Genomic DNA, 14,065 nt, shown 5'->3' with positions numbered 1-14,065 from the left:
GCTCCAATATCCAATTTCTTAATATGTATCTTCACTTCGATTCCTCAAAGGCCTTAAGAGGCTCTCACACAACCCTGTCCTTTTCTCCTTACCCCGTATCCAACACCCTGAGTCCCCTCCCAGTGCTCCTGGTTTCAGTGAACGGCGCTTCCACCTCCAGAATGAGCTAGACTTCTGAAATAGTTCTTACCTGAGGGCTCCTTCCCTGCCCTTCCTCGTCCAATTCAGCACCGAGGTCTGTTCACCTTGTTCCACCTCCACACCCCCTGTCTTTACTCAAGCGACTGACATTTCTCGCTGGACTACTGCAATAGTCTCAAACCCGGCTCCCCCCCATCTGCCTCTAGGCCCCTCCACATGCCTTCTGCACAGTAGCCAGTGTGACCCTTTGTGGCACACCTGGGACCATGTCATTTCTGTGCTCGAACCTGTGGTTCACTTTGCTTCCCTCTGCTCTTGGGATAAAGATCAGAATTGTGAACATGGCTCCTGTAAGCAGGATGGATATTCTACCAAGACATACCGTACAAGTTGTTAAATGCTAAAATACCTCCGTTCCCCTTCATCAAGAGCCACTGCCTCAAGCTCTGGAGTACCCCCCACCCCACCCCACCGTGGCTGCTCTGGACACTCTGCCTCTCACCCAGATCTTTCCTCTCCCTCATCAACTACAGGATTAACATGTGGAGCAGCAGGTGAACACACCCCCATGCACACAATGTGCACAAACATGCACATACACACACTGCTCGGGCCCTGGGGCACGCTGTCCCAGTTGTAGACCACTGCCCCTGCAGTTGTGACTATTGCCCCTGCCTATCATATAAGGTCCAGCACAACCCCGACTTCACCTCTCCAGCCTTATCTGGTCCTTCTTGCTCTCCACACTGCAGCCACGCTGCCTTCTTTCAACTCTGTGCTTTCCCTGCCTCAGAGACTTTGCACAGGCTGTTCTCTACAATTGGAAGGTCCTTCCCTTCCTTCGCCTCATTCACCTCTACTCATTCCTTAGCTCAACTATCTCTTCCACACAGTAGCCTTCTCTGACCTCCAACTCTAGGTCAAGTCTCTCTTATATGTATTATCATAAAAGTCTCCTTCACGGTGCCTAACAGCTTGGTTTTCATATCTATTGATGTGCTATTTGATCAGCAGCTCTCAGCAGCAGTGCACTACAGTTCAGAAAAGATGAGGACTAGAACTTTTTCTTTTACTATGAAATCCCTAAAGCTCAGCACTCCATGTACACATGGAAATGTACAGGAAGACATGGGCTGAAGACAATGGGTCTAAAGCGTAAACAGTGCTTGAATAAATGAAAGACTGGCATACACAGAAAGATATTGCTGCATGCATGTGTGTGTGTGTGTGTCCTTGTGTGTGAACTTTGAACATAATGATGATGATAAAAATGAGTAGACATAATCTGTGCAATAAGGAAGCTGCCCTGAATATTGAGATGTCTCTTATGTAAGCCAAGAGTTCCTCTTTTCACACTACTTAGAGTAATTACTTCCTATTAAGGCAAGCAGCACATGCTCTTTCCACAAAACATACTGTTTGAAAGTGTGTTACTTATGTAAGGATCAGCATTTGCTGTATTACTGCTATCACAGTCCACTAGCTCAAAAAAGATTCAAGCCAAAACACATTCTTAAGCCATGACCCCAGGATCAGAGCCTGTTTTTATCTTCTCAAAACAATGAATGAATGCTTTTAAAGAGAGGAAGTCTCTAGAGCCGTTACAGGCTAGCCTTGTGAACATTATCAAACAGCAGCATTGTTCCGATGGGTGCACTAATGTGTTTAATGAGGACGCACATTCAGCTACTATAGTCCTTCCCCATTACCCGTACTATTCACTCAAAAGCAAAAGCCATAATGCCCTATAAAACCAGAATGAGGCTTGGGCAACACTGGGGCCCCAGGGGCGCCCATCTGCAGCTCCCTGCCTTCCTTGAACAGTCACAGAACACAAAACAAAGACCAACAGGGCCCAAGGTCTGGGGCGCTGGGACGAACTCAGCAGCGAGGGGCTTTGCACTGCGGCGAATCCTTCCTTTCACTCCCCTCCGGCATTCGCTGTCTTGCTAGCAGCAGTTCGCTCTTTGAAAGAAAGAGGCTGGTGTTAGCCAGGACTGCAGTCCCCAGTCTGAGGTCGGTGCCTCCCCTCAGTCTCTCGCAGGGCTAAGCGCGACCTGTCACTGGCACTGAGCCCATCAATCGATTGGCAACGGCGTCAATGAAGTGCAAATAACGTCTGGTTGCCTGCTGCTCTTGGGCAGAGATGAACCGAGGAAGCGCTCTGAGGAGAGAGAGCAGAGGGGCAAGCCCAGTATCCCCAGGGCCTCACGGACAGGAGGCCAATCAGGACAAAGCCGTCCCCCGGTGTCAGCGACATCTTCCAATTCGACACCGAAAATGAGCCCTGGCTCAAGGCTCATGAACGTTCAGTTGTCCCCATTTCTGCTAAATGCATCCCTCTGAGAGCTGGCACCTTAGCCCTCGGGAGGCCTCCAGGGGTTTGGTGCTCCCCAGTCGGAAACTGCACTGCGGAGAAACACGCTCCTGGGTTTCTGCAGTCCTGCTCTGAACAAAGGGAGCCTCAGAACCGGCCTCTCCCGCCAGCGGTGCATCCTGGTGGTGAGGGAACAACTCCCTCAGCTGGTGGTGGGGGTGGGGGTGGGAGCGGGAACAACATGACCTATGGCTGTTCCTGGGGAGCCGTTCAGCGGGTCCCTGGGCCCCCTCTCCTGAGCCACTCCAGGACGCCCTCTCCGCACCCATACTTAGCTCCTAGCACCTCTTCTTGTGAAAGGAATTCACGGTTTCAATCTGCTAGCCAAACGCCAATCTTTAGCTCTGCACATTCGGGGAGAAATGTCCTTTGGTCCACGTTGGTACATTTGGGTGGAAGGATGCAAAAAGAGGAGGAGGGTTTGCCCCTTCTCGTCCAGTTCGCAATCTGAAGTCCAGACCACACGCTCCATCTCCCCTCTGAAGTTCACTGCCGGGCGCCTGCCTCCTATCACACACCTACTTCTGTGGCCCATCCCACACCGCCCGCGCCTTCCCCTCTGATCTTTTAGCTCTGAATTTCTTCCACAGAAGACCAACTGAATCCAAATGGGTCTTGGCCCTGGGAGAGAGGGCAAGTGGAATTTTGCATTTTAAGCAGGGGCCGGGGGACAGGGGCACATTGCCAATGGAAAAGTTAACCTGCTTCCCAGGAATTTGACCCAGCTGGTCTGTAAACAGGCAGCCAGCCCACTGCAGCATGGATGTATCTGGAGGTCACTATGCTATGTGAAATACGACAGTCCCAAAGGACAGATACTGCACGCTTCCACTTCTATAAGGCGCTTGGGGGAGCAGTCACATTCATAGATAGAAAGTCGAGTGGTTGCCAGGGACTGAGGAGGGAGGCAGGAATGGGGTGTTATTGGGTGCGGAGTTCCCATTTTGTAAGATGAAAGGAGTTCTGTGGGCGGATGGTGGTGAAGGTTTCCCATGATATGAATGTACTTAATGCCAGTGAACTGTATGCTTAAAAATGGTTAAGACTGTAAACTCTATAGTATGTGTATTTCACCACAATTTAAGACAATTTTTAAATTGTTAAAATGGTAAAAAAAAAAAAAAGTCACAATTAGTAAATTTATTCTACATTGGAAACTGATTTAGCATGTGCACCTGAACTGGCAAAAACAAACATCAGTCATCCAATCCACAAGCCCAAGCCACACCCCTCTTCTCTGTCAAGGGGTGACTTCCTCCCTATTGGGTCAATTCCTAATCCTCAGTCTGATTCTGCACTCCAATCAGTCTCGCATACATTCTGTTTCCTTACCACCCTCTCCAGAAACCAAGCCTCTGTGACTTAACAGAGAAGCTGTTTAAGCCACATTGGTTCTCCACCTGAGCCAGACTCGCCTTTGTCAACACCCTGCGAGCAAGTCCTCATCACTATTTCCTGCTCAGCCTGCAGGGAACCCTCAAAGGCTGCTGACTGACAAAGGACATTTAATGTCACCACTGACACAACATCATCCTTCAAAGCCCTTCCTCCTGCCCCTTTCAAAGACCACATATTCTAAGACCACAGCAGGGACCAGGGGCAACTTCTAAGGGAAGAGGCCGCAGGGGATGGAGCTCGGGCCAGCCCACACTGTTCCGGCATCAGCCCTTCTCTGTAGGGCCCTGGACTGGGACAGGGATGTGAGCGCCAGGGTTAGGGCCTTCAGCAGGCGGAAGCCGTTGGGGACTTTTGAGGCTACCGGGAAAAGGTTAATAGAAGCAGATTAAAACTCTCAGGGAGTGGCAACAGGCAAAAGCCACTCTTCAGAGGCCACATGCTGTCCCCATCCCACTTACCTGGTTACAGGTGTTAATGTCTACCCCATTCCGCAGGTGATCCAAAGCTTTGTCCAAGTTACCTGATCTTGCTGCCCTGAGAAAGCTGGTAGCAGCATCGGCCTGTGGGGAGAAACAGCAGGCTGTGAGCACCCCCTGGGCGGTACCCACCTCACGATCCCATTCAAGACCAGGGCTGCGAGAAAGGGCCGGGGTCAGGGTGGCTGCCTCGCACCCTGCCGTTATGACACCCTGGTGCCCACCATAGTACCCAAGTGCGGTAGAGGCCCTAGGGCCCCTGGCCAGACTGTAATGGGAGGCTGCCTTCAGGATCCGCCTCCCTGCCTTTTGGTATTTTTATGAGCATTCTCAGCTAGGACTCAGGAGGTGCCAGCTTTTGAGAGGGGACTCCATCCTAAAGCTGAGTGCCCAGCACAGCCAGGTGTCTGACTGCTTTGCTGTTTCCAAGGGCTCTATGTCCTTATCACATAGCCGTGGCCCCAGTGAGTCACAGGTGCAGTCACCACAGGAACCAAACACGTGCTCTCCACTGCGATTTCGTGGGTTTTGTTTTTTAAGTAAACAGCACTTAGTATTTACAGGGCACAAAGAACTACTATCAGCACTATATAGTTACACACATGCAGACATGCATTTAATCCTCACTGAAAACACCCAAGGTAGTAAGTACTATCGCGGTCCTCATTTTACAGATGAGGGAACCAAAGCGCGGAGAGCTGGAATGACGTGTGCAGTGCCACAGAGCAGGTAAGAGGCACAGCCAGGGCCCCGAAGCAGGCAGTTTGGCACTGAAATCAGTCAACTTAGCCTCCCTGCTCAACTGCCAGCTTAACAGGAACTTTAGCTCACAGGCGCCCCTCATCCTGAATGAGAGTAAAGCACTCTGGTTGCATAGTTGTTGCTCCGTCAATTTTACCAACCTACCAAACACTTGTTTGTATTAAGGAGGAGTGGCAGCCCTGACTGGTGGGGCTCAGTGGGCTGGGCGTCGACCCATGAACCAGAAGGTTGCTGGTTCGATTCCCACTTGGGGTACATGCCTGGGGTGCAGGCCAGGTCTCCAGTTGGAGAGGCAACCAATCAATATTTCTCTCGTACATCGATGTTTCTCTCCCTCTCTTTCTCCCTCCCTTCCCCTCTCTCTAAAAATAAATAAGTAAAGTCTTTCAAAAAGAAAAGGATGAGTGACAGTCAGAAAGAGTGAGCGTTGGGGACAATAAAATAAAGTCGACGAATGCAAACAAGTGTAGTTGGAAAGCGCATAATTGGAGGAGGGTGAGGTGGCTCAGAGCAGCTCCCCAGCGAGTCGCTGAGAGCCCTGCATTCTCAGGCACCTCGGCTCCTGGTTCCTGATCTGTCAGTCAGGGAGGGTAAGGCATTTCTCATACCCTTGCTGTGAAGCTAAAAGGAAATAATATATACTATTGTAATTATTGAATATTATACCAGCGCAAGTGGAGTACAGTGCTTGGCACGTGTGCCTATTCAGGTGGAGTCTGATGGGTAAGAGTTGTCACAGGACAGGCCACAGGTGAAGCATGTGATGCCATTCAGCCAGAAGACCCATCCGTGCCTTGTAGTTTCCTCTCCCCTTGGGGACACTCTGTCTCCTTCCTTCATGCATTCTTCTTAGAGTGGTGGCTGAATGGTGGCCCCCAAAAGATGTGTTGGTGTGCTAATCCCTGCAAACTATGAGTGTCACTTATTTGGAAAAAGAGTTTTTGCAGATGCTCTTGAGTTATGTGTCTTGGGATGAGATCACCCTAGATTACCTAGTTTGGCCCTAAATCCAATAGCAAGTACCCTAATTAAAGACAGAAAAGAAGGTACACAGAGAAGGCGATGTAAAGACAAGGTAGCGATGGAGGTGATGCGGCTACCAGCCAAGGAAGCCAGCAACCAGCAGAAGGTGGAAGAGGCAAAGAACAGACTCCTCCTGAGGGCATCCAGCCCTGCCCGTACCTTGATTTAGACTTATAACCTCCAGACAGCGAGGGAATAAATGTCTGTTTTAAGCCAGTAAGTTTGTGCTAATTTATGACAGTAGCCAAAACTCATACACGTTAATAATGACCAAGTAAACATGGAAGACAAAATCTACAGCCAACAATCTCAGTATTCTACAACTGAAACCCTAATCTCCTCCCCAAAGCGGGGGCTCATGCCTTTGCCAATTAAACAGTTCATTTGGGGCACAAAAGACTCTGCAGCCTTACAGACACCCCTTCACAGCGAGGGTGGCCCCGCCCTCCCCACCCTCTGTCTTAGGCCTCCAAACAGCTCTACAAGAGCTGCTTCCTTTCTCTGCCTGCCCCACCCCTTCCAGAAAGCTCTGCCTCTGCCCATTCACAACATAGGCGCTTTAGGATCTCTCAGCCCCCAACAGCAGGAGAGCTCCTTCTGCTTCCCTCCCTGTGCTCCCCACATGCCCACCTCTGTCTGCCTCCAGGGCCACACCCCGATTATTCCCCGGACCCTGAGGCCCTCTGCCACTCTCCTCTGCCAACTCCCATCGTTCCTTTCTTCCAGGTGCACTCAGCTCCTAGCTCCTTGGGGATGTTGTCCTTGTATCCTCAATAGTTATCATCTTGAAATGTAGAAATGGGAGTTTGATTTTTAAAATGTATTTTAGAGACATCTTTCTCAAGTGATTTGATTTATGCATGTCTTCTCTCCCCAGCCATACTGTTTGATTCTTGGGGACCAAATCTTCTACCTCTTTTGAATCCTTCAAAGCATGAAGTACCTACTAGGCCAAGACCTCCCTTGGTCCAAAACACAGGGCACCTAATGTCCCAAGGTTTCTCAGCAAGAGATCTGTGGAGAAGGAAATATTTCATAAATGAGGATCAATCTGTTGGATTCCTAGAGAAATCAGACCAAAAGTTTAGTCCCTCAGAGTAATGTCTGTCTGTGCCTGCTGATTCAGAAATTCGGTCCACAATTGTGTGTTTGTATATAGTCACATTTTTTTTTCTCTTATACCCAACTACTAGGGAAAATACTGTACAAATCCCTAAGGATGAGAGTTAGAGAGACATACCCTACATATCCCACCTACCCAAATTATCTTCTGTAGCACAATACCAGGATTTGAGATGAAAACCTGAGAACTGTGGGTAAAATTGATGCAATATCAATTAATGATACTGTGTGACTGTTCAAAGCCCTGAACCTAGGAAGGGAAGGAGCATACGGTATTAATAACAGACAGGCGAGCACATAAACAGAGGGCAAGGGAAGTCCGATCTAGACTCAGCTAAAGAGGGTTAAACAGTTTCTGCAGTCTCTGCATGCTATCAGGAAATTATAATACTATTACCAGTCATTGAGCAAGCGTATTAACAAAGTAACATCTTTTAATCCTCGTCACAACTGGTCAGGTAAGTATAACTACTATCCCCATTTTAGAGGTGAGAAACTCAGGCCTGGAGAGGGTAACAACTTGCCCAGGTTCTGTAGTAAGTTAACAGTCAGGAGACTGCCCAGGGCTCTCAGGCTAAAGCCTATGCCTTTCCACTGCCCTTGACCCTGAGGTACATTCTCAGCAACCTAAACCCGAGGGTGTCTAGACAACTGTGACAGGTCGTAGAGCTTGGCACGGGCCGTGTGTCTTTGCCACTCAGACAGTTAATCCATGGCAGAGAAAGGGTCCCCAGCAGATCCCAGCTCTGGCCCCCGAGCCCTGTGTTAATGGCCAAGACAGGCCTCTAAAAGGGAATTGTCTTGTCCCAGTCCTTCCTTTCACTGATGATAAAACTGGTGGTAAAAATAAAGTGACTGGTGAAGGCCACCTAGATAGGAAGTAGTGAAGTTTCCTGGCTAAGGCTTTCTCGTTTTCCTTTCGGTCTTCTCTAGGCATAGAGCAATCAGGGCACGAGCAGGACCCTGTGGGTATCTGACAAGCGAATTGTGGATATTCATGTCACTCTCACTGTGCCTCACTCAGTTTAATTCTACAATGTATTTACCGAGGTTCTATTTCAAGTTCAGGATCCTGCTAGGGCGAGGGGAGAGAAAAAATAAACCAGAATGTTGGTCCCTGCCCTCGCAATTTGAAAAACAAAGTGGCTCGGTTATAAAGGGGTCCCTTGTGCACGCACGCACCCATTGACTCCCTTTCCAAGCGCTCACTGCGCCCCACCGAGGTGCGAGGAACAGTTAAGCTCCAGAGCAAAGGCCCTCATTGGAACAGAAAACCCATTTTCACCATCTTGCTCTTCTGAGCCCATACCACCCATCTATCTAATTCAACGACCTCCAATTCAATGACCTGTCCTAGGTGCAATTTCCTGACGCTTTTAGGAATAGTCTGTACAATTCAACAGGGCAGAAAGACAGCCCAAAGAATCCATTATGTTCCTTTCAGAATATTCATCTGAGTAAATACTAACCAGGAAAACACCAGTGACAACAATAGAACACTGACCAGAGTATTCCTGGGCTGTGATAAATCGGAGCGGTGTCCCTAGTCCCGTCGGAGACCGAATGTCCCCTCTGAGGCAGGGCAGCCTCAGAGAGGCCTCTCCATGGAAGGAGACTCAAGGACCTGCAGGAGCCTTCCCTGTGTCCAGAAAATCAGTCCACAATGGCACTAAGTCCTGTGTCACCACCAAGGAGCTGACACCCCCTCTGAGCACCCCACCTACCAAGCCTGCTCACTTGTATCTTTGCCCGTCCACATCTTGAGCTTCATTTCCATCTAACTTTACCTGTGAGAAAACGGCCTGTACCTGCTCTGAGAAGAGGAGGAGTGTGTACATCCGCTCATGTACCCTGGCCGCAGCCCTGCTGGTCAATCCCCGTGACTTCCCTGAACTCCCTCGCACCCAAATAAGGAGGGGGTGGCAAATGTACATTTATAGTTGTGAGTATGCAAAACCCAGGGTTTATTTTTGTATTATTGTTTATTAATTATTCTATTATTTAACATATGAACAACTGTGAACCTGCTTTTGCCCCACCCGGTAAGTTTTACAAAGCTCTTACCGGGTTTTGAATACTCTACTTAAATTACTTCATTTGGGCTCCCTAATAATATCATGAGACAGACACTTTCATTGTCTCCTTTGTATGTGTGAGGTAAATGAGTCACAGTGAAATGAAGGAACTTGTCCAAAGTCACACAACCGATACATGGCTTGGCCGGGACTGGAATCCAGGCTGTGTGCCTCCAGGGTCTTTCTCTCAACCCCAGTGCGGTACCGCCCCACGGGCTGATGGCTTCCTAGTGCCCACAAGATTCCTCTCGAGTCCGGCTCCCGCTGGAGGAAGCCTTCCACCTGCGCTCCAGTCCCACTTCAGTCTTCACTTCAGGAGGAAGTGAGTGGAGGGGAAAGGAAGGGAATAGAATTCCTCCTGGGACTCAAGTTGTCATAAGCGCTGCTCAGGAAAAGGGAGGTGAGCCCTTGGTTACCTGAGACACCCAGACTATTATTAAACTTGCACTTCCTGAGTGGGGTGATATGAATATAGCAATACAGAAGCAGCCGAGGGGCTCCAGTGTCCTGGGAGGGAGAGGCCGGAAGTGTGCGTTGCTAAATGGCCGTGTGACTGTGACACAGGAGCATGGAAGGCTTCGGAAACATGTCCCGGGTCCCCTCTGGGAAACTGTGCCAGGCAAAGTTCACTTTCAGGCCGGCTAAGAGAATCCCAGGGCCTCCTCACACCTTCTTGGCGCTTGAGGTGGCCCAAGTTTTCCCAGGACGAATCATGACTGACTTTTTCAAGGTCTTTTAGTGCCACATTCTTATCTCAAAAGATGAATGGGAACTGAGCTATTACCAATTTCTGTAAACAGCGATAAGGTCGTATCTCCTTCCCAAACGGTCTTGTCTGGGCAAAATGCAGTTTCTCTAAGTCACTGTCAGAATTCCCAGGAAGAGATCCTAGACCCTTTTGCTGCGGGTACTGCAGCGCATGCAGAAGGCTAAGCTCAGCGGGCGGCACAGCAGGATGGGCAGCGGCCTGCGTGGCAGCCGGCCGTGGGTGCCCTCCACGGCGGAGTGTTCCTCCACGCCTGGTGCCTGGAATCCCCCGGAGCCCAAGGCGGTCCTCCCAGCAAGAACAGTCAGCTCCTGCCAGCTGGCACACCTGTGTGGTCCTGCCTTTATCCTATTGACTACAGAGAAACAGAACTGAACCCTGGGCCGGAGTGTGTGTTTCATTAGGGTTTCTTTCCTTTTTGTTTTGTTTTGTTTTCCCCAGAAGTTGCTCTGGTAAAGATTTACAAATTGTCTTCAGGACCCCCACTCAGACTCCCACTGGCAAAGATAAAATGAAGAAACTAAAAGGGTCACTGAGGAAACGATGTGTATGTAAGTAAGCAGGAGTCCTGGGTTCCCTGATCCTTTCCCTACACAACTGCGAGGCCTTGGGAAACCCTGGCGTTCTTCGGGCTGCTCCCGCACCGGGCCTCAGTGGCTGGGGGATGCAGTGACGTGGGAAAGCCGGAGTGGACCCTGACGCTGGGAAGACCTGCTGCGAGCCCCTGCTCTGCCACTTGATGCTGTGCCTGGTAGTTGCCACACCTCAATTTCCCCGTAGCTAAAATGGGGTAATACACAGCTTGCTGGGGCGCTGTAAGGATGACAAGGTACAGGGAAAGCGCCAGGCTTCTGGGCACACAACAGGTCTGCCTTCCTCTTGCCCCATTCATTGCCTGCTATCTCTGGACATCCGGGCCATCGTGCTGCTAAGGCTTAGGGGTCAGGCGTGCCATGGGCAAGGCAGTCCCTTCTCTGGCCAAGGCCAAGGCCGGGCATCCCCTCTGGTCCAGCTGGGTCCCCGTGAGGGGCAGCCGTGAGGCCCCGCAGCAGAATCCGACCGGTGGGACTCTCCTCCCAGAGTGAGGGGGACGCGGCCTCAGCTAGGGCCCCGCGCGTCCCGGGTCCCCTCTGGGAAACTGTGTGGAGGCTCCGCGCTCCCGCGTGCGCCGCTGGCCCGCCCGGGCCGCCTCCGCCGCGGCAGCCTCCGAGCCAAAGGAATTTTCCTCTGGATTCTGCCTGAAGCCTCGGTGGCTGCCCGGAGCGCGTCCCCGCACCCTCTCGAAAGTTGGCGCTCGCGGAGCCCGCAGCAAGGGGCCCCGTGGCCCGCACCCCGCACGGCAGCCCCCAGCGCGCCGAGCTTCCGGCCGAGCGGCCGCGGCCGGTCGTCACTCACCGCAGGGTCTGGACGGGACCTGCCCTGTCTCGCTGCCATCGTCCGGCACCCGCGCTGCAATCCGAGCCCGGCTCCCTGCTCCCCCGCCCCCGTTATCTGCTCGGCGGCGCAGGGAGCGCCAGCAAGTTACGCGGCATCTGGCTAAAAATACAGGCTCCGTGCGCTGGGCTCGGGCTCCGGCTCCGGCGCGGACTCTGCGCCCGCCCGCCCTCCAGCCAGCCACTAATGGGATCTCTTCATTTTCTCTCCATTATTATGTCAGATGGGAAAGTTAATGCGAAGCGATCTCCGGAGGGAAGGCACCTGCTGCCAGGCCCAGAGGAGGGGGTGCGTGGAGGGCGCGGTGGGGTGGGGTGGGGTGGGGTGCGGCCAGGGCTGCAGGTGCGGGCCCTGGGCGGGGAGCCGGCCCTGCCGCTGCAGAAGGAGGCACACACGTCCAATGGAGGTGAGGAGCTCCAAGCTGCATGGCGCTCCCGCCCTGCCTTCCGCCACCGCTGCCCTAATGAATGGGCCCCGGAGCCTGCAAAGACTGCCAGGGTGAGCTCAGCAAAGTCTATTTATGCCCCGTAACCAATTTGCATGTTTTGAGCTCTTGCATCGTGTCCGAGATCCCAGCTAATCAGCCGATTCCTGATTCTGCCAGAGAGCGGAGACGCGAAATGAAGCTGAGAGGCAGGACGCAGATCTGTTACTACCATCTCCTCCATCCCTCGAGTCTGCTGCTGCTAAGGAAGTCTCACCCAGGGCTGGAGTCAGCTCCCGGCTTTCTGCTCCAGGACCATCCTCCCCGTTTCCTGAGGTCATTTCAGGGGCAGATGTCAAAAAGGATGACAGGATTGGTCTTGAGGGGTGCCACCAGGAATTGTTAAGAGCAGACTCAACACTGAGCTATGACAAATGGTCAGCAAAAGCAATGCCAGGTCCCGGGGCCCCTGGCCACACTGCTTGTTCAGATCATGGCTGTTCTGTATTATGAACCTGGCCTCATGCTCTATCCCAGTAGCAGTCCACATGCAGTACCAACTGCGTTCTTTCCACCCCTCCTGCCCTGACTCCTGGGTAGAGTACTGCTGTATGCCGCTGAGGGATGAACACATTGAGCACCTTGGGGGATGGATGTATTGCATTACCTCTTTGTAACCCTCACAGCCGCCCCATGAGGCAGACAGGGCTATGATGGCTGCATGGATAGAGAAACTGAGCCCAAAGAGGTTACGAGTCAGGACCAAGGTCACCAATAAACAGAGGGTCCAAATGACCTGAAGCCCTTCCGTGAACAGCACTGCCAAGATTCCTAACAAATACGTATGTGCTCAGAGCAGGGAAGAAATAAGGTAGAAGATGTCTCAGAAAAAACTCTGAGAGTGTTTTCCAAAGTAAGTTGCCATTCCACAACTAGGAGAAAGTCCTAAATTAGTGGGATAAATAAAGATCAAGAGAAAAGGTCAGGATGTTGTCAAAAATGAGTGATCTGAAGTGTATGGTGCAACTAACTCCTTCCCATGTGGGTGAAAAAACTGGTATTTGAAGACAGCAGCATCAGAATTCTCCAGGCCTAAGATCCTCAACGTCATCAGAGGATGAATTTCAGAGCGGGCGACCTCTGAAAGCTGTCTGGGAAACACCCACTCTGAGGCACCAAAGGGCAGGGGGTCCGGGTGCAGGAAGCCACTGCAGCCCCCTCTCTTCCCACGCTCGCGTTTTTAAAACACAGGTCATGCCACAGGTCTCACCTCATGCCTCTTAAAGCTGCCTCTCAGATCTCCCATCCTCTACATTGAGAGCTTCGATTAATAAATTATGGTTCCTGGAACAGCCTTGATCATAGAGCCCAGTGGAATATCTCAAGGGATTCTAAAGCACTGTTCCAACATTAATATTTAGAGAGAGAGAAAATGCCCTACTCAAATGGAAGATGAATAATATGCATAATACTTTCAAAACACTGATATAATTGATTCGCTCAATGAACTGAAAGAAAGGCTATTTTTTAACAGCTATCTTAAGGTATAATTGACATACTATAAACTGCATACTTAAATGTATAACTTGGTAAGTTTTTATATGATGAGTATCCCCCATAAAACTATTACTACAATCAAGATAATGAACCTACCAAAGTTTCCTCCTGCCTCTTAGTAATTCCTCCCTCCTGCCAGTTGGTCTACATCCTTGTCAACAGTTGGTATGGTCAGTCTTAATTTAGACATTCTAATAGATGTGTGCTAGTATTTCAGTGTGGTTTTAATTTGCATTTCTCTAAGAACTAATTATGTTAAATATTTTTTCAGGGGCTTACTTGCCATCCACATGTATTCGGGTTTTTGGTTTTCTTTTTGGTTTTGTTGTGTTTTGTTTTGTTTTTGGTAATGTATCTGTTCAAATCTCTTGCCCATTTTTTAACTGGGTTTTTTCCCCGTTATTGAGTTTTGAGAATATCTGTATTAAACTGGGATCTTGCAAGTGAAACATTCCAATTAAATAGCAAAAAATTCCCAGTCTAGTATTGGCATGCAGATCTCGTAACTCC

The 14,065-nt window shown here is 50.6% G+C and overlaps 1 protein-coding gene across 5 annotated transcripts in view; it reads right to left on the bottom strand.

Moving 5' to 3' along the window:
- ANK1 (ankyrin 1) overlaps positions 1-14,065 on the bottom strand; it is a 193,438-nt gene that overhangs the window by 87,424 nt on the left and 91,949 nt on the right. For 4 of the 5 annotated variants that reach the window (XM_054565964.1, XM_054565965.1, XM_054565968.1 and 1 more), the window contains exon 2: positions 4,375-4,476. In XM_054565964.1, coding sequence (XP_054421939.1) covers positions 4,375-4,476 — 102 coding nt within the window. Of the gene's footprint in view, positions 1-4,374; positions 4,477-11,535; positions 11,687-14,065 lie in introns of those variants that run through there. The other variant, XM_054565967.1, reaches the window with a different exon arrangement.

This window comes from Pteronotus mesoamericanus, unplaced genomic scaffold, assembly GCF_021234165.1.
Source record: "Pteronotus mesoamericanus isolate MK-2021 breed Mesoamerican mustached bat unplaced genomic scaffold, CSHL_Meso_final contig_169, whole genome shotgun sequence".
Taxonomy (NCBI): domain Eukaryota; kingdom Metazoa; phylum Chordata; class Mammalia; order Chiroptera; family Mormoopidae; genus Pteronotus; species Pteronotus mesoamericanus.
Note: the sequence above shows the minus strand (reverse complement) of the source record. Positions and strands in the feature narration are given on the sequence as shown.